Source organism: Pelodiscus sinensis, chromosome 24 (assembly GCF_052426305.1).
Source record: "Pelodiscus sinensis isolate ZL-2025 chromosome 24, ASM5242630v1, whole genome shotgun sequence".
Lineage (NCBI taxonomy): Eukaryota > Metazoa > Chordata > Testudines > Trionychidae > Pelodiscus > Pelodiscus sinensis.
In genome coordinates this window covers 7,986,266-8,013,273 of record NC_143075.1, presented here as the reverse complement: position 1 = coordinate 8,013,273, position 27,008 = coordinate 7,986,266, and the positions used below count along the sequence as shown (strand labels likewise).

Here is a 27,008-nt window from a genome sequence, read left to right as displayed (position 1 = left end):
TGCACAATAGGATGAAGAAGAAATAGTTAAAGTGATCCCTCAACCGCACTAATGTTGCTTGTTTCATGTATCTGAAACATGAGAAATCAGTGATAGGCACACTAAAATAATGCACCCAGAGATAATTATTTGGACCACTAATAGAAGGTCATCTTCCCAATTTCTACTTATTTTAACACAAGGTAAAAAAAGATTGCTTCGGGATATAAACCAATAAATACTTGATGATAAATAGAATCCAGTACCAGAGTAGAGTTAAAACTGAGGCCAACAGAAAATTTAGTTTAAAGAGAAATACTGGGAGTTAAAGCACAGAGTGCAGGGAAGGAAGGGTGGTTTTCTTTTGTTTCCTTTGGGGGAAAAAAAATCTCCTCTCAATGGAGACTGACTAAAATGCACAATTTTGCCACAGTGGTATTCTTGGTCTAACTTAAAAGATGAGCTTTTGTACCCAGTTTTTTTTTAAAATAGGTTTTCTAACCCCACAACCAAAAAATTCAGGTTGCAGGAAGGATCAGACAAAAAGAGCTGAGTATACCCTTTTCTGTATTAGGGAAGCCGATACAAATGGAATTCCGATATGTAATATTTCATGCTCTGAGTCCTGACTCCACACATTTCCTTTCCAACATATTATTGAGGCGATGTTTGGCTACTCATCTTACAACGTTCAGATTACTGTGCCAAAGCACCACATCATTTCAATTTTCATCTTAATATCTGTATATTGAAATCTCACTGGGTATAGCTTGATTTAGAAATCCAAGTCTCAACACACAAGTATTACATGATACTATTCACTAATGTAACAAAATCACTGGTTGTTTTGCTAACTTTTAAAGCTGTTACAATCCTAAATGGCCTTTATGAAAAGTTTGATGTTTAATGTTTGTTTTAAAACAAAGTTGTAAAACGGATCCGTATCTCAAGCTAGGTCTCTCCTTTTAAAGATATATTCATTTAAAATCCAGGGCCTGGCTCTGATAAATCATCTGGCCATACACACTGCTCTGAGGTTTTTATTAGATCTGCTGTTCTCAAATCTGACTCCTCTATTTTTCAGATTACAGGGTCAATACAAGAGCTACTTTAGCAGTAAAATTACAAACTTTGGAGTAAGGACTAAGTTCATATTTGTGTGTGTCCATAGTGCCTTATCCTTAATAGGGGTTTTTTAAGTGTTACTACAACATGTGCCCAGGGGTCAGCAATCTTTTCAAAGAGCCAAACTACATCAAAATTTAGAACAAAGCAACGAAGAGCCATATAAGAATGCCCATTTGCATAACTAAAAATATACAACTTAATATTATTGATAATTGACATGAGGATGAATAATAGCATACATGAAATATTGTATCACAGCCTTTATTTAATGGGACTTCTGCTTCTGCATCTTTTCACATATTTCTTTGAAGTTTACATCATAACTGCTCAAATCCAGCTTTATGCATACATTCAGTTTGTCTTCTGTCAATCTTATGGCAGGGGGTTGGGGATGTGGGGGTGCGGGAGTCTGAGTTGGGGTGTATGAAATGCTCAGACAGGGCAAGGGGGCTGAGTTTAGGGCACAAGGTTGGGCTGTATGGGGGTGCGGGAGTGTTACGACGCTGTGGCCAGATATGGGCTGGCCCCTAACTGAAACACCTCGCTCCCTTCATGCTGTGGGGAGTGGAAGAGCGGAACTGAGGTTCAAGGCCTCAGGCCAGATTTACTCTTCTGGGGCTCCACGGTTAGTGGAGCAGCAGGGAAAGCCTCCAAGATGTGCATCAGTGTGCTGCTCTACCCCCAGCCGGGGGAAGGGAACAGCAGTGTGCAGCTGTTTCTGCACTCCATTTCTGGCTACCTAGGGGCTTTCCCCTTAGAGGGAGCCAGTGCTGGTGCTCTAATCTTGCAGGGAGATGCAAGGCTGTAGTGCCAGTGCAGGCTCCCTGCTGCAGGGGAAGTAAGGGGGAGGGGCTGGGCTTGAGCTTCAAAAAGAGTCATATCTGTCTCCCTAGCGAGCCATATTTGGTTCAAAAGCCATAGGTTGCCGACCCCTGTTCTTATTCGTTATCATATTGGGGTCAGGAAGGAATTTTCCCTGAGGGTAGACTGGCATACACCTTGGGAGTTCTTCACCTTACTCTGAAGCAAAAGACATGGGTCACTTGAAGGTTTAAATTAGTGTAAATGGTAGATTCTCTAACCTGAAATCTTTAAATCATGATATGAGAACTTCAGTAATTCAGCCAGTGGTTATAGGTCGATTACAGCAGGGGTAGATGAGGTTCGGTGGCCCACAATATGAGGGAGATCAGACAACTCGTTGACTTTCATAATGCTCTCGTTTGAAAGTCATGAGTCTATGAGAAAGAATTGTGGCTGCTCTGGGGTACTCTACTGTACACAGAAAAAACACTGTTGCTACTTGAGCCTGAGTTTTGAACCTTTAATCAAAGTTAACGAAAACAACTCTTAGTCAGCTCCCCTGAGACTGAGTTTGCTGATAAATACTACTTACTTCAGTGGAAAGTAGTATTACCTGATTTATCCACCTAATAAAACACAATGTCACACACTTTTGAGCCTTCTACTTCCTGATGGCAGGATCCATGTATCTGTCAGTACTGAACACTGCTTGCACTTAGTGTGACATTCAAATGAAATTTTAGTTGACTAATTTAAAAAGCTTTGTTTCCAATAGATTCCATTTCAAGTAGCATGCCCTAAAATGTGTTACAAATCTTCAAACTAAAACTAACAGAAGAAAAGAGATCCCGTTCCCTAATCTTTCAATTTTATTTATCTAAATTCATTTATGGCAATACAATTAGCAGACAAAAAATGATTTTCAACTTCATTATGTCCCTTCTAGTAATAGAATAATCAGCAAAACATTCCTACTGCATAGTAATCTCTTGACGCTCTTCTTTATTGTTAGTGGTATAGGAACCTCCTGGGAAAAGGATAAAGTTGTTTCACATTTTGGGGGATGCATCATGCCTAAACTACCTTTAGCGAAAACAGATTTGCCTGGATCTTACATTTTAAGAATTGTGATTTGTGGTGTTCAATTCTTACATGATTTTCTAAATATGCGAAGTCAGAGGTATTTCCTGAAAAATTGTATAAACAGAGTGATTGGAAAGGGAGAAAATGCAGTGGGATGGAGACTGTGAAAAGTCAAGTACTCTTTTCAGAAAGGTGAATGAATTTAGTGTCATAAAATGTGGAACTAAAATGCACTGGGTTTAAACTGACAGTGAAAGTGCTAAACTGCCTTCAACAACCTACCTCTGCCAAACTATCATTATGGAGGTACACTATAAAGATGAAGCGATTGTAGACAGGTAGCTTTAAGGCGACATACCTAAAGAGTGCTGACGCTATTATGTTTGTATGTGAGAGCACTTCAACCTGAATATGTATATCAAGACTTGCTCACAGATTTCTTAAGTTGTTTTATAATATATTTGAAAAAGAAAGGGTTTTTAAAATTGTTTTTATAAAAGTTACAAAAAGTATTTATCCGACTTCCTTTACTTTTTGAAAGACTGTTAGGTAAAAATACAAACAAAATGTATGTGTCTATGATCTTCATCGTCACATCAGAATTAATTTGGCGATTCCTCTGGCTGGCTTTGTTCTAGTTGTATAATACAATCCTATTGCTAAAAATACTGCAATTTCCAGCATGATTTCCTTACTTTTTAAAGCGGTCTCATTTCAAAGCCAACTTGCCATACGCATGAAATGTAGTCATCCAACGCCATAGCAATGTGACATGGGCCTCTTGCTCTAGCCTGCATGCCGCTTAATGTTTATTTTCTAAAACAAATATTAGCCATAAGATGACCACTTGTCCAATTTTCAACTGGAAAGTCCAGTTAGTACAGGTGGGGAAAGCACCAGATCATCACCTATGCCAGCTCCTATGCAGATTGGGCTGCCTCCTACCATCAGCAGAAGACTAACTCCCAGCCCTGATTCCACAGGAGTCTCTCTCCTGATCCCAGTAGGAGAAGTTCCAGTACTCCTGGCTGGAGTGTCCAGTTTTTAAATATTACAAAGTTGGCAATGGTAATTTGCTAAATAAAGCGCAGTTTTCAATACTGGAAACTACATGCTTATAACAAACTAATACAGTACTCCTATGAAATAAAGTGAGATTCTACAAAATATATGAAGTAAGAGTCTACAAAAATATATGAAACATCAAATGAAACTGTTACACTGTGTTTATTTGATGCTCTGCCAATCGTGAGCAATTCAGAAACTGAAAGTGAAAAGTACTATTCTTTGAAAAATATTTTCCTCTACTACACTAAGAACTTTGCTACTTAATTTAAATTAAGATGGTTAAAAGCAGCATTTTTCTTCTGCATAATAAATTTTCAAAGCTGAATTAAGTAGATGTCTAGTTGAAAACTTTTGAAAGAAGAACCATAATGCTTTGTTCAGAATTATGAACAATCTCCATTCTCAAAGTGTTTCAAAGTCTCAGATTCCACTGAACAGACCTAGATTTTAAGTCACTTAAAAACAGTACGGCTTATCAATCATGTCTAAACAAGCTCTAGACTGAATTAACAAGATCACCTTCATTAGATTAACAAAGCTCCCATCAGTAAATTGTTGATTAGACATGTAGTTATGAGCAGATTAGTTCACATATTTACAAGATTAAAAAGAAACTAATTCACCTATTCCTATCAGAAGGGAATGCCATATCTATTTATTTAAGGATAGACAATTCACTAATGCATGTATTCTGTGATTCTTATAAAAATGCAGATAATAGTTGTCATTTATCATCTCAGGGATACTGTTAGTTAAAAAATAGATGTTATCTGGGTATCACAGAAGGACTTAAAAAAGTGTCTATTTTAAAATGTTTCCTCTAAATTACTGAAAACTATTTTTCCGGCAAGAAGGGATTGATAATTTGGTACTGCATTTAGATTATGATGCCAAAAATACAGAGGTTAAAAGGAAAAAAGTGACATTTAGTGGTGCTCATTTCTCTTAGTCACAGAATAGAAGAAAAGGTTATAAAACTTCAAATGATGTAACTATCCCCACCTGCATCCAAGATCCCCTGATCTTCAAAAAGAGCTCTGATATTCTAAAATTCCACACAACTAGCAGAAAGGACTTCATCTGGATCATAGGCATGACCGGAAATGATGCAACTGAATGTGTAATCATCCTATATTAAAAGCCAAATTTAACTTTTGCATAAGCCTTTAAATGAAACCCAAAAGACTGCCCTTCCATGCCAGTGACACTCACCTGGAATCAGTCCCCCAATGCATCGCATAAATTTTAGCCAAGTGCCCCCTCAGTGTTCTTCTAGTACGCATCTGAATTCGACCCACTGGATCAATGTTGGCTGTGATCTAAATAGACAAGTTATTATAGACCTTAAGATTCTGCATTTTATCTTATTCTCATAATATACATATTCTTCATTAATGCAGAAGCATTTAAGTCTATTGCAGAAAAACCAAAGAATTCAATGTACACATTTTGAACATGTTCACGGACTCAGACAACCACACTGACTAAGAAATATCTTAGTCTTAAGCAGTATTTCCTTGGTTATTTTCTCATTTACTATTTCTCCTCCAGACCCAATTGTTTACCTGAGCATTGTAGGCAAAGTTTTAGCTAAATATAATTGCACAATAATCCTCTTAAAGAACATGCATGTTATCCAGGTCTAGTGGGAAACAACTAGAAATGCTCAGAACGCCAGGCAGGATTATGTTCAGTTTCTATCTTCTGAAGCTTTTAGCTCTAAGTCTTGTACAATATTAGAGGGGTTCCCGATCTTCCACAAAAGAGATGCATTTAACAGAACAACACACCTTTCTGTTTTTAAAGATGGTGGAAAGATGGGTGTTTGTAGTTGGGGCTTTAATTGCCCCTAACATTTTGAAAACCAACAACTCTTTATTTAGACCCAGCATAAAATGCCTTTTGAACAGAAGATTTTTAAATTATATTAATATTGTATCTAGTGTTTAAAGAATAAAAGTATATTCTGGAATGAATAAATAGCAAAGTGAGGAAGGAATCAATACACTGTCATTATACTATTTAATATAAATAGTTTCTCTGGCCCAGAGCAAAGCACTGGGTAACAAAATAGCTCTCAGCACATTTCCAGTTATATACTGAATAAATGAACGCACATTACAGTGAATCCAAAACAGTTTATAACTCCATTTTACAGATGTCTGCGTACTTGTCCTATCTCCACCTAAAAAAATATTTACGCAAAAAAGCATTTCAGTAAAGAACTCAGTTTGATTTGAAAAAAACAGATTAATGTTAAAACTAAAAGACTGGGCCGGGTTTAAAATTCCTACACAATGCCCTTCCCTAGTATAAAATAGAGTAGCTTTTTACAGACTTGTGCACATGGGAAATGTTTTAGATATATTACATGTTACACTAGGCCCATTTATTTTACATTTATGGGCAACTTTCTTTGCCACATAAAAAGTTCCCAATTTTATACTCAAAATAGGCCTCTTGCTCACTGCCTCTCTTGTTTGATGCTGCAATGCTGAAGTTGTAGTACTGTATTTATGGCATTACTCACTTCCATGGCAACAAACTCATATTAGACACAGGACTACCGCTCTTGGTTCAAGCAAAAGGAATTAAACTGGATGGTGAAAGGTAAAATCTGATTCAAAACACATTTAGAGCAATAGCGCCTGGAAAAGGCTTCTGTATAAATGGTCATCCAGGTTGCTCCTGTGTGAGGGGCCTCCAAATTATAGACCCATCTGTTTAAAACTTGTAAAAAAACCCCAAAAAACAGGGAAAGGAACTCAGTGACCTACCAAAGAAAGTACTACTTGATCCTATTACTGGCAGTAGTTGGCCATGCATAAGCAGTAGGATCTGTGTGTAATCAAAAAAAAAAAAATCACACCATGAAAAGAGGCAAAGAAAGCTGATGTTTCCAAGAAAAGACTACAGGAAGAATTAAGATATTGTTCATAATTTTCCTTATATGTATATTTTTGCAATTAAAATGTGAGCATCTTACCTGGGCCAGAGTGGCATCTGCACATGCTTTTCTGGCATCCTGGAACAAGGGAAAATTAGAGACAACATCAGAGAGAGTTTAGTATTTGTTGATCCATTTATGCTGACTCTTCTGCAAAGTTACTCAGCAGCAGAACGACTAAAATTGGGAAAATCTTGCAGTTATCACCTAAGAGGAGAAACTGGACTTTGTTGCAAATGTGTGTCTACTATTCTCTCTGGAACCTTTGTTTATTAAGAAGATAATTCTAGCATTTAGTGGGCAAGAAGGAGAAGGAATCAAGTTTCAAAATGTGATTTCTTTTCCAATCTGTGTGATTACTGGTGCCATGGGTTATCCCCAAACATTTACTACTAACATTCTGTGCATCTTATAATGGAAGGCCAAGATCTAGAATGTGAGCTACAAGGGGGAACTTGGATTCAACAGATGCCTTAAATAGGAGCTATACACAATACGTATTTCTAACTCTGTTCAGGAAATTTTTTAAAAAATTGCTACATAGAGGTAGAAAACACTTCAGATTAAAAACAAATCTAAAAGCCTGAAAATACATTGCTCTTCACCTGGCCAAAAATACTTCAGTCTTTGCTTTAGTGTTTAAAGTTCCATACCTTTTTCCCCCTCTTAAACACACATTCTAAAAAAATGAAAGTCATTATTGGTGCCAAACTTTTGTTCTGTTTAAAGAAGCGTAAAATTAATGAAGACATGACATGAATTTCTTAAGCTAGTTATGTACACAAGAGACTGGATAATCTGGGAGTTGTCTGCCCTACAATTGTCATTTATATGGATGAAATGAGTTCAAAAAGACACTTTTATTCATGTTGTGAAAATTTATGATTGTGTAGGCTTCTAACTGACAATACTTCCAAGCACATACTAGCAAGCAATGGTGGTGTTTACCACAGGGATGTAAACGAGTAGTTGACTATATGATTAACCTTCTTGACTACTCGCATTTCCTCCCCTCTTACAGAGGCAGTGAGGAGGGAGGGAAGGAGGAGGAAGGTCCAGTGCTGCAGGGAGCCAGCTTAAAAGCCAGCTCCCCCCAGCACCGGCTCCACAATGCTGCGTGCCTCCTACTCCACCCATGCTGCTGCCTCTATCAGAGACAGCAGCGTGAGGGGTGGGTGGGGAAATAGCCTCAGACACACACACACTCCCGAGGGCATAGGCTACTTCACAGCAGCAGCCCATCTGCAGGGGTGGTGTGTGTGTGTCCGAGCTCCCCATGAACAGAGGCTGCTCCACATCCCATGGTCAGAGACAGCAGCGTGGGGTGGCAGGAGACACCCCAGGAGTGGGGCCAGAGTGAATTGGGTGCTGGTCCCTCCCCCGGGGACTACAGAATAGTCAACTAAGAATTCACGCGGTTATTCAACTATTCTATTACCTCCTATCTATCTAATATCCCTAGTTTACCATTTTAATTAATGATCTGGAAGACTAAGTAGACAGCACATTAATGAAATAAGCAGGTTGTACAAAACTGGAGTAAGTTTAATTCACCAACCACGGTGTAGACAGTGCCTGAAGACTTAGACTACAAGCAAAGACTGTCCCGGAAAATTTGTGCTGTCTATTCAGAAGCTTTAGTCACACAGGCCTCTCTTCCCAAATGGCTATAATGCAATCATACTGGATTACAGCAATCAGTTCTGCACAACACCTTACTAGAAATAATGAGAAACGAGAAGATTTATCCAATGTTGCTCGGGTCCTTCCAGGCAGGAGTTTAGGGGTGTAGGAAGGCTGAGGGAAGGATGTGGAGATAGCCAGTGGCCTCCATGGGGCTACACTGACCAAGTGGTGGTATTGCTCCCCAGAAGCGGCCTGGGGTTGTGGGGGCCATGCTGCCCTGCTGGTGGCTGTTCTACAGCTCTCCGGGGCTGTCTGAGGCATGCTTCCTTATTGCTCCCCTGTGGTCAGTCTTTGGAGTGTAGCTGTCCTCAGTGCTTGTTGCCCCCCTGCAGATAATCTGTAATATCCCTGTATTAAACCCCTCCCTTTCAGTTGGATGAGAAAAAAATCACATTCCATGCATATCCCATTGTCTTGGAAGAAACCAACCCATATCTTGCTTTAAGTTATGGTAAGAAACAGCTGCATACCAAATTTGGTGGTTCTAGCTCTTGCCATTTAGGTGGTGTTCTTGAACATATGGGACTCTCAGACACAGACAAATATATCATTAACTCAAATACATAAGCAGATTCAACTCCTACCCAACAGAAGTGATCGGGGTGGATTTATAAAGAAAGATGACTAGCTTTATGTAGCTTGGCAAAGAAGGGACGGAGACATAATATTTTACAGTTACCTGAAAGGTGTTAACACCCAGGATGGAGATAAGTAAAGGAAGGCACAGAGAAATATGATTAAGAAAAAGAAATGTTGGGTAAATATTAAATGCTTGTCAGCAAAAGCTATTAAACCCACCCAAGCGAACAGGTGGAAGTGCCACTGCTGGAGACCTAAAACTAGAATAGATATAGCACGAGAAAATGTAATGGAGGGAACAGTCCTGAATCAGCCCCAAGGAAATTAAATGAGTATATCTTTTCCATTTTTAAATGTCTTTAATTGTATCCATGCAATTTGGCAACAATCTGAGAAGTTCTTTACTCAGTTTGAACTTTCCTCAAAAGTGTGTGCACACACTCACAAGGGCATGTTTAAATTATCGCCTAACAGGATTTAATATTAAACATGCATCCACAGTTCTGCTCTTAGTCACTTGATGACAATATTAAACAAAAACTACAGGGAAATAAGTGAACTCAGTCATACTAATAAATCTGTGTCTGTTTATATTTGTGCTGCCATGAAGTCTACACTCTAATCATAGGATACTTGCACATTTCCATGCTGCAGTACAATATATTCCATTTCTAAATAAAAGGGGAACTTTTACCCACTACAGCACAAGATTAATACCGTCTCATTTTCTATTCTCAAAGTATTGAGAAAAAAGTTTTACTTATCGCACCCTGCAAAGCATAGTTACTTATTCTACAGCAATATTGATCTTCTAAATGTTGCCAGTGTGGAACCTACTGTAGATGTGCCTGTACCTCATGTGCAAGCTCAGATATTTTTGAACATGCATGTCCCAAAAACGTAATGGACACAGAAGCCATGACACTTCCTCAGGTCCCTCTCATTTTGAAGCCAGATGGAGACTCTGAAGTGGGGATGGAGGAGGGTCATAAAATCCATACTAACATCATCTCAAAAAAACGTAGACGGGGAACCAGGGTCAGATTAATGCAGGGGCTTTAGAGGCTGTGACCTAGGGCCTCAGGCTAAAAAGCCCCCTCCCTCAAAACTAACAACTGTTATATACCTTCTCGTAACTGTTGTTCGTGGAGATGAGTTGTTCATGTCTATTCCAATCTGGTGTGTCTGCGTGCACGTGACGGCTGAAAGATTCTCATAGCAGTACCCACAGGGTGGGTCTGAGCACCCCCTGGAGTCCTGCTTTGATGGCAATCAATAAAGACCCCTACCCACACACTTCTCCTCAGTTCCTTCTTACTGGCAACTCCAACAGAGGGGAAGGAGGGTGGGTATCAGAATACATATTTTGAACAACAGTTATAAGAAGATACGCAACTGTTTTTATTTCTTCAAGTGCTCATTCATGTATATTCCAATTAGGTGATTCACAACAGAAGGGTAGGCAGTGGGGTTGTAGCCAACCATTGATTGTAAAACCACTTGACCAAATGAGGCATCATCCCTGGCTTGCTGAGTAATTGCATAATGCAAAGCAAAGATCCAGAGGAAGGACCAAATAGCCACTCTACAGATTTAATAAGTGGGAACTGGGGCCAGAAGGGAAGTGGAAGAAGCCTGTGCCCCAGTAGAATGTTCTGTGACAGGAGGTGCAGGAAGACTTGCTAGCCTAGAGCACTCTCGGATATAGAACATAATTCACGATGAGATACACGTTAAGAAGACACCAGCTGACCTTTCATGCTATCTGCAATTGCCACGAATAGCTGAACAACTTACTTCTCTCAATGTAGAAAGCAAGGACCTATAGAAATCAAGGAACTGCAGTTTGTTCCCTGGGAGTAGAATGTGGCTTGGGATAAAACACAGGCAGGAAAACCTCCTAGTTGAGGTAAAATTGTGATACAAACTGAACCTCTCTTGTCCAGGATATTGCTGGAGCAGAGAGCCCCTGGACCAGAGGGCTGCATGGCCACAGGGCTGGTTGCAGCAGCCCTGGGATAGCAGAGCCGCAGCAGCCCACACAACCCCGAGGAGTAGAGCCCTGTTGGCTCCAGAACAGTGGATCCATGGCAGCTCTGGCTGCCCAGGGGTAGCGAAGCTGCAGAAGCCCTGGCGAACCCAAGGAGCAGAGGCTTGGCTGCTGCCGCAGCTCCAATGCCCCAAGCCCTGGCATTGCTGGAGCTGGGAAGCTGCAGCAGCCCTTGGATAACGGATTTCAGCAGTCGCTCCCTGACAGCCTCGGGGCCATAGCAGCCCCATCACCCTGAAGCTGTGGCAGTGTGTGGCATGTCTGGGGTTTGGAATGGATCCCATATAAAGAGAGATTAAAAAGACTTAGTCTCCTTTTTTCTAAGATGAAAAGTCCAAGAGGGGGATATGACAGAAGTCTATAAAATGCCATCATGACTGGTATGGAAAAAGTGAATAAGGGAAAGTTATTTACTTGTTTCCATAATGTAAGGACACGGGGTTACCAAATGAAATTAATAGGTAGCAGGTTTAAAACAAACAAAAGGAAGTTTTTCTTCAGGCAGCAGACAGTCAACCTGTGGAACTCCTTGCCAGAGGACGTGGTAAAGGCCAGGACTTTAACAGGGTTCAAAAAAGAGCTAGATAAATTCATGGAAGTTAGGCCCATCAATGGCTATTAGCCAGGATGGGCAGGAATGGTGTCCTTATCCTCAGTTCGAAAATGGATCACATGAGGATTACCTGTTGTGTTCATTCCCTCTGGGGCACCTGGTATTAGCCACTATCAGCAGATAGGACACTGGACTAGATGGACCTTTGGTCCAACCCAGTATGGCTGTTTTTATGTTCTTATGAGAGCTGCAGTGGTGGGGTCCTGGCAGTCCCTGGGCATTGCAACAGTGTCAGCCCTAGGGTGAGCGGAGTCTGATGGTCCCAAGACAGTAGAACTCTAGTGGTGGGGACCAGCCAGGGGAGTTGGTGGCCTGGGGCACTGGTGGCCTGGGGCCAAGGGAGCTCCACCAGGTCTGCTGACAGACCGCAGGAGAGCCCGGAGTTGGTCTGGCATGTTGTACTATGTAGGTCACTGGTCACCAACCAGTAGAACGGGATTTACTGATAGATCTTGGAGCCTCTGACAGGTGATCCTGACTGGTTTGGCCAGGAAGCTATCAAGCGCTGGCACTTCAGTTGCCCCTTCTCCCACTGTTATGCTACTCCTACCCTCTGCCTTGGAGCTGCCCCACCCCAGGAGCCTCCTGCTTCCTGTGCAGCATGTGGGAGGAAGAAGAGGTAGATCCCTGATGTCAGAGTGTCCCTCCTCTAGGGATGTTAACAAGTAGTCGACTGTCTGATAAGCAAATACTTATCGGATAGTCGAAAGAATAGTCAACTAGTCGCTTCCCCCTCTTTGCTCCCTCTATCAGATAAAGGCAGCAAGGGGGAGGGGGAGAGGGAGGGTACTTCAAAGCAGCAGTACTGCATGGAGCCTGGGGTCCCAGGGTCCGTGTGGTGCTGTTGCTTTGAAATGCCATGGCAGCGTTTCAAAAGGGCAGTGCTGCATGGAGTCCCCAGCTGACCCCAGGCTTCGCGCGGTGCTGCAGCATTTCAAAGGGATAGAGCCACACAGAACCGCCCCTTTGAAATGCCGTGGTGGCATTTCAAAGTGGCAGCGCCACCCTATCAACCAATCGAATAGTCGATGAAAAAAAGCATTGATTATTCAATTAGTGAATTAAACTATACTTAACATCCTTACCCTCATCTCCCCACTTCTGTACTCTATCTCCACACAGAGAGAAGGGGATGGAGGGAGCTTGGCAATACAAATCTCTGTCACTCTGTCTGTCATTCTCACAAACACACACAGTCCTTCACTCTCATCTCCTGACCCAACACATACGCAGGGGGGGCTGTTGTTACTTCTTTTACTATGTGCAAAGTGAGTTATTTTTAGCTTTCGACTGGTCTGTGCATTTCAAAATTTTAATTTCTCTCTCATGTTTAAATTTAATTCTTTGAGTAGTGAGTTCTCAAATGCCTATCCTGTCATGGCTGGAGTCATTATCCCTATGGAATTGCTGCTTCCGGAAGTGGCTGGCACATCCCTGCATCTCCTGAGAAAGGCAGACACTTGCCTGCAGACACCACTCCTGCAGCTCCCATTGATGAGTAATGGGGATTCGTGGCCAGTAGAAGCTGTAGGCTCAGTGCCTATAGATGTGGGGCAGCACATGACGCCATGGAGCCATTGCTGTACATGTCAGCTGCTTTCAGGAGTGGTGCAGGGCCAGGGCAGGAGTAAGCCTGTCTTAACTCCATTGTTCCACCACATGGAAGCTGTCTCAGTTAAACAATGGCCAGCTAGAGCTTGCTTCCTGAACCCCTGTCCCAACCCTGGACCTCCTCCTACACCCAACCTCCTGCCCCAGGCACGAGTCCCCCTGCACCCAAAACCCTTCCCAGAGCTTGCACCCTGAAACTCCTCCTGGAGCCCACTCCCCTACCCTGGACTAAGCCTGGAGCCCCTCCCACACTCCAAACTCCTTGATCTAAGACCAGAGCCTGAACCCCTGAGTAAGGATAGGGGAGGGAGTGAGCACAGTGAGGTCTCAGAAGGGGTGGAACAGGGGCAGGATCTGAAAGAAGGGGCAGGAAGGAAGCAGGGCAAGGGTATTTGGGTTTGAGGTAGATCTTACATTGCACTTAAATTAAAAAAGTGATCTTGTGGTTATAAAGGCTGGAGACCACTGATGTAGGCAGATGCTACCATGTGGCCTATGAGCTTGACACAGTTCCTTGCTGTGGTGGTGGGAAGCTGTCTGACGTCTTGAATAATGCTCAGTAGTGCTTGGAATGAATTTGGTAAAAATGTTCTGCCCTGAGTTGACTTCAGAACTTCCCCTATGAACTCCAGCCTCTGAACTGGAGACAGTGTGGACTTCTCTTTGTTTACAAGGCCAAGCTTGTTCATCAGAGATACAGTCAACATGAGGTGAGCTTACACCTGTTCCCTGGGAGGGCCCTTGATCAACCAGTCATCAAGATAAGAATACCTGCACTCGGTTTCTGTGTAAGAAAGCTGCTACAGCCAACATATATTTGGTGAAAACCTGAGATGCTTATGACAGGCTAAAGGAGAAGACCATAAATTGGTAGTGTATCCCCATTTCCCACAAAGTGGTGATTCTTCCTGTGGGAATGATTTATCAATATATGGAAATATGCATCTTTTAACATGAGGGTGGCATGCCAGTATGCCGGATCCAATGAGGGAATGATGAGGCCAGGGAAACATGTAGAACTTGAGCTCCTTTACAAACCTGTTGAGACCCCTCGGGTCTAGAATGGGCCTAAGTCCTCCATTGGATTTTGGTATTAGGAAATACCAGGAGTAAAATCCCTTGCCCCTGTGCTCCTGAGGATTCTCTTTCACTGCTCCTAAGGATAGGGGTGATTGAACCTCCTGGATAAGGAATTGCTCATGTGAATGGTCCCTGAAGAGAGATGGTAGGAGGCGGGAAGGGAGGGAGACATGTGAACTGGATTTGAGTATCCTCTTCCCACCACATTGAGAACTCACTGGTCCGATGTAATATGGGGCCATACCCGGGGGAAGGGGGACAGTCAAGAAGAGAAGGGAAGAGGGATCAAACATTAACAGTATGTCCACCATAGGGTCTGTCTCTTCCATCACATCCTCTGCTTTAAAATCCATTCCCAGCACAACCCTGCATGGAAGTTGCTGGAAGACCTTAACATCCTCAAGTGCTGGAGCTACTGAGGTGCCACCTCATGCTTCATCAAAGTGAGGACGACTAAATGTGCTAGTACTGTGGTATAGTCCCTGCTATTAGGGCCTGGACCTGTTCGGAGGTTACCAGAGCCTTGGAAAATTCCCTGGGGTGAGGGCACAACCTCAGGTGCAAACAGTGCCATAAATGCAGCCAATGCTGGTCCCCGGTACACCAACAGCACTGAGGAGCGACGCTGACGAGATTGTTACACACGGTGCCACCATCAGTGCCATTGGAGTCGGTACTGATGCTGATGGAATTTGCATCAGCGCTGATAGTCCATGAGACTGTGCCAAAGGGGCCGGTGCTAGCAGTTATGTCACTCCTGTCTAGGGATGTAAGTGACTACTCAAGTAGTCGAGTACTCGACAAGTTTAGCCTTATAGCATGGGTGGCCAACCCGCGGCTTGCGAGCCACATGCCGCTCTTCAAAGAAAAAACTGCGGCTCCTGCATCCGCACTTGCGGATCTTCAAGGGGCAGCTGTGTGAAAGAGACAGAGCTGCGGTGTCCCGTTCATCCTTCAAAATGGCCACAGTTAAAAGGGAAATGCCTTCTCTGCTCTTAAAAGAGCAGCGTCGTTCCCACCCCCAACAACTTTTCCCCCCCCTCAGCTCTTTGCGATGTATCCACCACTACTTTGGCTGTAGTCTGTAACAGGTTGGCTTATAAGTTGTTGAGTCACTACTCGATTGCTCGGTTCTTCTCCCCCCCCCTCCGTCCCGCCCCCACTGCCTCTGTATTGAGGCAGCAAGGGGGGCAGGGACAGAAGCCAGTGCTGGGGGGAGCCCGCTTAAAAGCCGGCTCTCCCCAGCACCACGTCTGCCCAGCAGTTAACACCACTGTGGCTCTGCATTTTAAATGTAGTAAGAGCCAGGCTTCCTGTGCGCCTGGCTCCTATTACATTTAAACTGCAGAGTCACAGTGGGGGTAGCAAGCAACCCCCTTATCGACTGAGTAGCTGATGGAGATTCCATCCACTATGCAATTAGCTAATTAACTGCTACTTAACATTCCTACTCCTGACAATGTCAGGGTGTGCACTGTAGCTGAAGGCAGAGAATGACCAATGGAGGAACGAATGTGGCCAAAACGAATGTGGAGAGAAATGCAAGTAATCAACTTGCAGAGCAGTAGGTCAGACTCTCACTCACTTCCCTCATTGCCATCACAGGCAGCAAGAGAAAAGTGAGAAAGCGTCACAGCCACTCCATTCTTTATGCATGAGGAGGCCAATGATGCAGCACAGCTGCTAACTCTGCAATTAAAAAAATCCAATCTTGCATGCATGTGCACCTACTCTGGGATTTACACGGACAACTCACTTGAAGAACTGTTGTATATATAATGCATTATGTTTAAAGACTTCTAGTCTCTTGAACAATCATTTGTTGATTTACAGTTGTTTGGCATAAATTGTTGTACATAAAACCCCCAATCCTTTCCAAAAATTGTGTTAAGTGCGTAATTTAATAGCATATAGTTTGTATAGTTTACAGTGGTGCACTGTTGCCTTTTTAACAAGGAATGGCCACAGAACTTTTCCTCTTCCCATGAACTGAAATCTTAAATACAGTTTGAAAGATAGCTGAGAGAGGTTTAGGATTGGCGTCAGGGACTCGAATTCTAATTTACAAAAATGATTTGTTAAAAATAACTACAAAGGGAGGCAACATCATGTGGCAAACACATTTTCATTAAGTGTACTTACTGAAAAGATTTATGAATTGTTCCTGAAAAATACTCAGTGTTCAGGTTGGATAATCTGAAATAGTGTGAGGAGGGCTGGGGAGAATTCTGACATGAGAGAGATGTGTATTGTAACCAAAGATTTTTTTTAAAAAATCATACTTGTTGAAATCTGGCAGCATTTGCTCTTCAGAAATACTCTAATGAGCCCTGAGACTGACTCTGGTGGGATAATTAACATTTAAAGAAGATGAATTCTATTCTAGTCAAGGAAGATACACTACCCTCTTAAATTTTTCAGAATGGTTTCAACAAAGTAACCCTGAAATCTCCCCGCAAAACATAGGGTTGCCAGATGGTTTCAACAAAAATACCAGACACACTTGACATTACATCACAATCTACATTATATCTTATTTAGAAAATACCAGACATTTATATTTTCTCAATTTGTTTCCCCGAACAGAAAGCTCAAATACTGGACTGTCCAGTTCAAAACCAGACAACTGGTAACCCTAGCAATACATAACATACCATTTAAACCCTTAGTAAAATGTGCTACAGCCAAGAAAAATGTAGTTCTATTCTTATTTTGGTGGTTTAAACTCAAACTACAGACTTATATTGGTACGGTCTAACTATGCTAGTAAATGAACAGTAAGGATGACAATCCAATTTCAGTGTACACTGATATATACAGTAAACTTCCGATAATCCGGCACCTTTAGGACCCAGGGGGTGCCGGATTATCAAATATGACGGACTATCAGAAGAAGGGCTATGAGGGGTCTGGGGTGGGGTGGGGTGGGGGGATGCTACCCCAGACGCCCTCATAGCCCTCCCTTCTGATAATCCGGCTCTGCCCCTGGTCAGTTTCAGCAGCAGCTGAATCGGGACGCCTACAGCAGAGCAGCTGGAGTGCTGCCGGGTTGGTTCGGTAGCGCCAACCCTTAGCACCGCGAGACCAACCCGTCAGCACCCCAGCTGCTCTTGGGGACGCCTGGGGCAGAGCAGCTGGGGTGCTGACTGGTTGGTCCTGCAGCGCCGCTCCTCGGCGCTACTGGACCAACCTGGCAGCACCCCAGCTTCTCTGCCCCAGGTGTCCCCAAGTCAGCTGCTGCAGAAACTGATCAGCGGCTGACGTCAGAAAGCCAGAGGCAGAGCTGCTCTGCCCCGGGCTTCCTGGAGTCAGCTCTGGTCAGTTTCAGCAGCGGCTGAATCGGGACGCCTGGGACAGAGCAGTTGAGGCGCTGCTGGGTTGGTCTGGTAGCGCCAAACCTCGGCGCTGCAGGGACCAACCCAGCAGCACCCCAGCTGCTCTGTCCCAGGTGTATCCAAATCAGCGGCTGCTGAACCTGACCAGCGGCTGATTCCAGGAAGCTGGGGCAGAGCAGCTCTGCCTCTGGCTTTCTGGAGTCAGCTGCTGATCAGTTTCTGCAGTGGCTGACTTGGGGACACCTGGGGCAGAGAAGCTGGGGGGCTGCCGGGTTGGTCCCGCAGCCCCGAGGGGCAGCGCTACTGGACCTACCCAGCAGCACTCCAGCTGTTCTGCCCCCTGCTTCCTAGATTCAGCGCTGGTCAGTTTTAGCAGCGGCTGAATCGGGGAAGCTGGGGGCAGAGCAGCTCCAATGGTCCGGCTGCCCGGAGCACTTCCTGATGGTCCGGCACCATCAAGAGTGCTGGACCGTCAGATGCCAGACCATCGGAGTTTTACTCTATATTGGTGTGAACTCTTGAAATTAAGGTCGAGAATTAAAATCACTCTCATCTTCTCCCTCTCAACTCTGGGATACTTGTTTTTTTGCTGCTGTGTTGTAGTGGGGGTGCTGTCTGCTATGTAACCCGGTGTTCCCACCTGACTCTGCTGTGATGTAAGATTCCCACTGACTCACCCACTTGTGTATTGGCTCAGGCACCTAATTCCAGCCTGAGCAGATAACATTGCTCCTGGGGGGAGAAGAGAGGAGACAAAGGCAGGGAGGTGGAAACGACCATCTGGCTCGGGGGCAGGGCCTGGGAGCGGGTCAGTTTTTGGGGGGGGGGGGGACATGAAGAGTAGAGACTAAGCGGAGTACTGGGGGTTCAGGGCCCTGTGGACTCCTGCCCCAAGAGGTCTGAGGCTGCCTGGCCCCTCACTTCGATGCCCACATAGAATCTGTGCTGTGCTGTACCTCTCAGAAGCAATAAACCCTCTCTATTCTACTGGCTGGCGGAGTCTCATCTTGCTGGAAACGGGGTGCAGGGTCGGGGGATAACCGACGCGCTGCCATAGCTGCATACTCATTTTAAATTAGAGAGCTTGTGAGGCTGAAAGGAAGACGTTTACGATGTGAACGAAAAAATAATTGAATCAGAGCTCACTTAAAGCCAGTGTTTTGGCAGTGGAGTCAAGTTAAGCTTGTGTACAGACATATTTCCACATGAATGCCAGTTTTCTAATTTAGCAGCCCTGCTATCCCAAATAGCACAGACATGAAGACTGGTCTACAAATAGCCAACAAAATAATATTTCAAATTATATGAAAATCACTTGAAGTTTGTGATTTATTTTTATAGTTCTCATATTAAAGTGATCGTTAGATTAAAAATATTTTTTCAAACTTTTTAAAAGTTACTCAGTTGACAAATGAATCACAGAGCCATGCAATAGCAGTAAGTTACATATAGCCAAGCTAATGTAACCAACACAGTTATATAGGATCCCTGTGCTAAACAGCTTACCATGTAACAAGGGCAATACAGCTAGAATGTGTTGGGGGGGGGGGGGGGGGAGAGAAGAAAACCATGATGGAATGCAACAAAAATAGAAAAACCTCTTCACAGCATGTGCTCTGTTAGCACTACTTTTCTATTCTCACTGTGAACAATAAGGATACTAGGATATAAACCTCCATGATGTGCTTCTATGGGAGGTCTCAGAGAAGGTGAAGATATAGCACACTGGGTCAGGAAAATGTAAGGTGTAAGAGGCTGCAGGAGACTCAAGTGGAAGAAGGATGCAGGGCAAACATGAAGAGACAATGCAGCTTTGGTGGAACAAATGGGATGGAGTGTGTCAAAAGGAAAAAAAAAAAACCACACACAACCAGGAAGTTTATCTGCAGAAAAAACTACATATGACCAGTATCAACTAGCCTACATTTTATCTGAATGTATGGGGCTCCATCCATTTTCATTGCTTGTGCAGATTTGGCTCTGAATACTAGGTGTCACTACAGCCATTATTTTGAACCTTAAAAAGACTGTGGGGGTGTCACAGTTTAAGACACACCTTTCCACAATAACAATGGTTGACAAACATGACCACCAAGAAGTAAAAAATGATGTTCTCTCACCTCTTCCCTCTGCATCCTGATATGTCTTGCCAGTATAATTACTATAACTTGGCTACTGTACCTCACTCGACTTCTGAGCTTGAAAGACATTTTGAGCAATAAACTAATACTCACTGGTTTTTCAGTGTGTGATTTGCTTCATAAATATCTGTATCCATCAGAGCTCAATGTTCCAAACAGATAAAAGAGGAGCTCAGCACACAAGTCTAAACATGAGATCTCCTTATTTGCAGATCACCTGTACAAATGGCAAGGTCTGAAAAGAACGTTACTGCTACTTCCGATCAGTGCTGGTAACAGACTTCGCTGAGTCCTGTACGATGTGTGTATGTGTGTGTGGAAGGGGAGGCCACAAGCATGCAGATCTGGGCCCTTGGAAGGGGCGTGGCCTTGGGCAAAAGAGAACTGGACTAGGAGTAGCCAGCCCTCAGCACTGGAGCACTATTCTGTGCAAAACTCCAGAGCTGTGTCTACACTGGCACCCCTTCTGGAAAAGGGATGCTAATGTAGCACTTTGGAATAGGCAAATCCGCGGGGGATTTAAATATCCCCCGCGGTATATGCATTAACATGGCTGCCGCTTTTTTCCGTCTTGGAGATAAGCCGGAGAAAAGCACCAGTCTAGACGTGATTCTCCGGAAAATAAAGCCTTTTCTGGAGTATCACGTCTAGACTGGTGCTTTTCTCCGGCTTATCTCCAAGCCGGAAAAAAGCGGCAGCCATGTTAATGCATATACCGCGGGGGATATTTAAATCCCCCGCGGATTTGCCTATTCCAAAGTGCTACATTAGCATCCCTTTTCCGGAAGGGATGCCAGTGTAGACAGAGCCCAGTAGTGATTTAAAGGGTTCAGGGCTCTGGCCACTGCTGCTTTTAAATTTTTGGGCCCAAGGGCAACTGCCCCCTTGCTGTCAGTAGCCCAGCTTCCAATTAAAAGGGATGGTCATGAGACTATTATTTTAAATTTCACTTGAATTACAACTACTACTATGGAATATTAAAGAAACTCTCAAAGAACACAAAACAATCTAGTTTAGTTTATGCTATTTATTTTTGGACTTCTCAGCCTACACAAATTAAACTGATCAGTTTCACTTCAATTTATATATATATATATATTTATATATATATATATATATATAGAGTCAGTTTTTCTTCTGCTTCATACTTTTGAGTGTTGTTTCCAAAGAATTAAGAAACGTTGGGAATAATTTTGTTAATGTTAAGTTTCATAAAATCCTTCTGAAAAGAAACCCAAAAAATGTCCATTTGATACTAATCTTTTTTGGGAATATTAAAACACCTCAGTATATACTTGGTAAGTAATGTGCCAGCAAGTCATAAAGAACCAAAGTATATTTGTCACAATCTATAACGTAACACCAATAAAATAAGATAACTTAATTTTACTGCTGCTTGTATAAACTTTTGAGCATAAGCAGGAAATAAAATCAACACGGTAAATAAAATATAATGTAGTACTAGAGCCAAACTTTTTAAACTAATTTCTGAGAAGGGTTGTGAGGAAGTTTATTCATGCTAAACTTCATGGCGAGTGATGAATTATAATTTGTTTAGTACTAGACTCTACTAGTTCAAAATATTAAATCAAGACATTATCCAGTAAGTCCAAAGGCTTCATAAAAATATCATATACACAAACCCAATGCATTCAAGATTGGGAGAGCTTAAAATTCCAAAAGAAATATATGTTGGCCTTAAGGACTGATGTAAGACACAGAATTGCTTTTAAATACAATCTATACAATCTTGTTCTATTCTGTGTGTCTCAATCATAAAGCTTACTGGAAACTGGAATGGCTAAAAGCAACTTCCTATGGGTTTAGCCGTGCTTATATTTGTAAGATACCCAATACATTAACTTCTTAAATGAAAGTTTCAGCCTAATCATTTTTGTCCATTTCCCATCCTGTTCCTAAATGGACACAAATAGCATAAATGTCACCTGCATTAATAAGATCTAAATACGCACACTGATTTGATTTAATACATACTCTGATTTGGTTTTTCAGTTGCTCAGCCTCCTGGCGTAACTGGTCAAGTTCACTCATCTTCCTGTGCTAAAGGTGGGCTTCACTGCCACCTCTGAGACAATCAGAAATCTGAAATACAGACACACAATAAGGATTTATTAAAACAAAAAACAAAAACCCCCATGAACAGAGCAGAATGACCTTTCAAAGAACAGCTAGAATTCTACACAATATTTTATGATGGGTAAAGTCAGCTTCAGTGGGTCCCAGGCCACGTTTCTCAAATCTATTCAGAACAAGTTAGTCACAATCCTTCATATCTACTGTTCAGTACTTTATCCCCAGGACTAATAAAATACATCTAGGAGTACATCTAGACTGCGGTGCTATTTCCACTGTCCCGAAATAGCTATTCTGCATCTTTCAAACCAGCCCATTATGTCAAAATAGATTTCAAAATAATGGGCTCACTATTCTGATGTCACTGTAACCCTCGTTCCATGAGAGTTAAGCGATGTTTCGTAGTAGCGGTTTATTTCAAAATAAGACAACACAATTTGCATAGCTCAAATTGCGAGGCTTATTCCGAGCTAAGGCTGCATCTAGACTCCATTCCTCTTTCAAAAGAGGAATGTAAATGAAGGAAATCGAAAATGCAAATGAAGCGCAGATTTACAAATCTCATGCTTCATTTGCATATTGACATCTGATTGCTTTTTCAAAAAAGTTTTTTTCGGGGAAAAAAACCAAAAAGCCAAAAACCAACCCACAAAGCAGTCTAAATGCAGTTCTTTCAAAACAAACAAAACAAACAAAACAAACCCTTTTTGAAAGAACCCTTATTCCTGAAAAAATGAGGTTTACAGGGTTCTTTTGAAAAAGGGTTTTCCTCCCCAAAAAAGAACCATGTCTAGACTGCTTTAAAAAAAAAAAAAAAACAAACCCCACCTTTTGAAAATGCGATCGGACGCAATTATGCAAATAAAGCATGAAATTTGTAAATCTGCGCTTCGTTTGCATTTTCAATTTCCTTCATTTACATTCCTCTTTCGAAAGAGGATAGGGAAAAAGGGTTTCAAATATCAGTGGGCGATTTGTTTTTGTCAAAAAAGACAAAGATGTCTCTAATATTTATAGACTAGAGTAACAAACTGAGAAAACACTCCAGGTAGAAATATAATAAATAGTTTTCTTGAAATTTGGTGACTGAGAGGAATAGTATTTGGATAGCTGAGAAAACAGGGATTCTTCGGGTACTTATGAGGCAGAAGTAACCAAAGGAACATTAGATTTTGATAAAAAGATTATTCTCAAGTACTTATTAGGGAACCTCATTTCGTTTTCTCTTGCTAGGTATTCGAGATATACTGGAATAGGTGTTTGTAATAGTTGTGTGTAATTCCTACTGCAAATAAACTACAGGATAAACAAAGTATAACAAAAACAAATATGAACTTAAAATATATTTGATCTAAATTCTGTAATATACAATTAAATCTGTTCTCATACTTCTCACAGAGCCCCATTGTAATGCTCTTCATGTAGCACATAAAAGGATGGCCACCGCAGAGAACGAACACAACCAATACAACTAAATACAAATAGCTAAATAACAACATTTCTCTTGTTTTGATATGAATTCTAAACACTTTCACACAAATATTCACCCAAAATTCTGTGGCTGAAACAACTTATACCTGCGTTAAGAGTTCAACTAAATTATTTCAGGCTTGATTAGAACTGTCAAAAGAAAAGCAACTTTTTTAAAAATAAATAAGATATTTTAGAAACTGCCTTGATCTTCCATATTTAGTACTATCCACACTGCTGCTGTTCACTTTTGCTATTTTAATATGTTCATACATTGATACATATATATTTGAATACAAATCTGACTTTTCTGCTCTTCTAATGTATTTTATGCATGTACAATTAATGGACACAATCTTGCTTTTAATTGCTTCTCTTGTGGCCATTATTACCTCTTTTTCAGTAAAGTAAACCTTGGCATTCCTGAACTTTGTAAATGACAACACATACAACTTCTTATACTGTTAAAGTGAGTGTACAGAAATTGCAATATTGTTCAGAAAATACAAAACGCTCCTCTCCAAAAGAAACCACATTCTGGCAATTGTTTTAGAACAGCAATGAATGGTTGTCTACTAGAATAATGACCTAAGAGCTCATTGACACTTTCTATAACAGTGTTAGAACAGTTTCATTCTGTCTACAGTATCAATTACACAGTTTAATGAGTTGGAGAACCTACTGCTGACAGCCATTTTCTGCAATAGCTGGTTTTCCTAGTATAGATCCTGAGCTACTGGATAAAGCACATGCCTCTGGCTGCTGCATCCTAGTAGGAAATTGTTTACAGACATATAAAACACCATCCCAGAACCACAATGAACTTTCCACAAAAGCATCTTTGTTCCAAGTTATTATTCAAACCGTTTAAATATCTTCTGCTAAGTTTACAATACTTTGCCTTTAATAGACATTTTCCTATACAAAACCTTTTCCTTTAGCGTTCTAGCCCAAAAATCCATAGCTATCCCCAAATTTAGTTTCTTTTAATATGGTAGTACTAGGCACTAATGCAAATTGCAGAGGTATAGAAAGAATTCTAATGAAATTTACGTTTAGGTGGGGGCAACAAGGTATAATGGCTGTGGCAGAATTTTAGAGCTAACATAAAAGTGGAAGATTAGCTCAATTTTCTAGGCAGATTAAAAATCAATAAATTAACCTTAATTAAATACTTCAGTAGCATAAACATCCAAACTAAATTTATAAACATGACATTACTGATAGGCTAAATTCTTAAATTAGAACCCTTGTTAAAATACTTAAGAACAGTGTTTAGTATCTATAGGTTATAGCAAAACTTTCATTGAGCTAATAAACTGCTGTCGTATTTGGTTCTCCCTTTAAGGGCTATCTATAGCATGTATGATAATCTAAACAACAGAACTGATATTTACTTTGGAAAAGTAATTAGGTAACTAGAACAGATCCTTCACTACTAAAGAACATGAATGCTGTGCTAGCAGCTTTAGATATTATTCTATCAAGATGTAATCTGCTTTAAAAAACCCTCATAGGTAGCCCTTCTCAAGAGGAAAGATAAAAATAAATGCAAAGTTCCCTACCAGTCACAGTGATAAGAGATGGTATAGTGAAGGTAACTCAACAAGCAAAAGAGATTCAAATACCCCAGTAAAGAATGGTAAAACAGACTATGTGAAAATAAAGTTCTAATGCTCTCTAAATAGGGTAAACCCATAATTAGGTTGCTTTCTTACAGCTTTCTATCATAGTAAAAAGTTCTCTGAAGCACTTCAGAACTTTAAAAAGCTCCCAGAATCTGCCAAGACAAATTGACCAACCAAATATCGAAACCAGACTTCTTATACCTTTACTTATAAATATACTGCTCTCCTCAGCAGTCCAAAATATATTTATAAGATACACTTGAGTCAGCTCCTACCAAAAAATCATTAGTAGTACTGTTCAAGCCCAGAGGCTGTGTTCAGGTGGAATTAGGTCTTTCTCCCTTCAGGTTCCAGGGTCATAGTTAAGCCTTTGTAAAACTGTTGGTTTAGCTTAGTCACCCATTCAAATCCAGTTAAGACAAAATCTGATGAGAGCATTATGCTGTTCACTATCCTTCTGACCTATATTCACCATTCTGTTTTCTTTGGAACATTCTTTAATTTCAGAATATTCTCCATCAGAGTTCAGTACTAGGGACTCATCTACTGAAGTACACACCTGTCTTAAGAATGCAGCAGTCACTGCTCATCCTGTCTCTGAAGCTTAGCTCTCCCTGCTTGGAGTTGTTTGTCCTGCAATTTTGACAATGGCTAAAGTGGTTTTTAGCAGACAAGGCATCAAATGTATCACATTTCAGCTTCACCACAAATCAGTTGGTCTTTACTTACAACAATTTTAAGTTACTATTTAGATCTATTTCAACTGGTCTAGAACACAGAAATATCTACCATAAATTAGAAACTACAGTCTCTGTTACTACATCTTTCACACAGCTCAGCACTTCTATGAAGTGGTATGTTCTCATTTTACAGGTGGGGAAAACTAAGGACCACAAGTTAAGCAATCTGCTCAAAGTCACAGTAGGTTAATGACAGAATCAAGAATAGAATGCAGGTCTTCTAGCTTTCAGTCTCCTACTGGAGTCACTATAGCCTGCTGATGTCACCTGCAGCTGCATCTTTAAGAAGTCTGATATGGACTAATTATCACAGCAAGCAAAGGACTAGCTACCTGTCTGTCCTGTTACAGGACATGGTGTAAAATGGTGCCAATCTTCTACTCATGCCAGAAATTACTAAAGAGTAAAAACAATGAAATTAAATTATTCAGCTATTTATTGAAAGTGTTTAATTTTTCTTTTTAAAAAGTTTTTTTTTTTTTTAAAGAGATAAAAACTGATCCTAGGAACAGAATAAGTTTGAAGTTCTCTTTACAGTGATTGAGCCTGGAACTATCATGCTGGATTATTTGCATACATTCAGCAGTTTTTAAAGATATATCACGAGTTTCCTTCATGCTTGTGCCTTATAGCTTAATGTGGTCTGCAATGAAGGATACTACTGTATATGTGTACGCCAGCTGAGGTGGGACATTACTATGTAATGCCTTATAGCCACTCAATATATAAATGCAACAGCATGAAGGAAGTATAGGCCAATATGTTAAATAGTGGGTTTAGTGAACAAGTAGGGATGTAAACGTAAATGGGTAACTAGTTCATCAGTTACATGGTAAGCACCACCTTTACTGTGTAATGCTTACTAGTAACCGATTAACTGACGCCTGGCCTTGCTGTAGTAGTTCTTTCCTGCACGGCTGCTCCAGCCTGGCCAGGCCCACTATGCCACAGTCGAGGGGAGGTGGGGGTTTT

The 27,008-nt window shown here is 41.5% G+C and overlaps 1 protein-coding gene across 5 annotated transcripts in view; it reads right to left on the bottom strand.

Moving 5' to 3' along the window:
• The window catches only part of GNB1 (G protein subunit beta 1), a 96,063-nt gene that overhangs the window by 21,206 nt on the left and 47,849 nt on the right, over positions 1-27,008 (bottom strand). For 4 of the 5 annotated variants that reach the window (XM_075906355.2, XM_075906356.2, XM_006119216.5 and 1 more), the window contains 3 exons: positions 22,100-22,207; positions 7,049-7,087; positions 5,275-5,381 (listed from right to left, as the gene is read on the bottom strand). In XM_075906355.2, coding sequence (XP_075762470.1) covers positions 5,275-5,381; positions 7,049-7,087; positions 22,100-22,156 — 203 coding nt within the window. In that variant the 5' untranslated portion in view covers positions 22,157-22,207. Of the gene's footprint in view, positions 1-5,274; positions 5,382-6,839; positions 6,901-7,048; positions 7,088-22,099; positions 22,208-27,008 lie in introns of those variants that run through there. The other variant, XM_075906358.2, reaches the window with a different exon arrangement.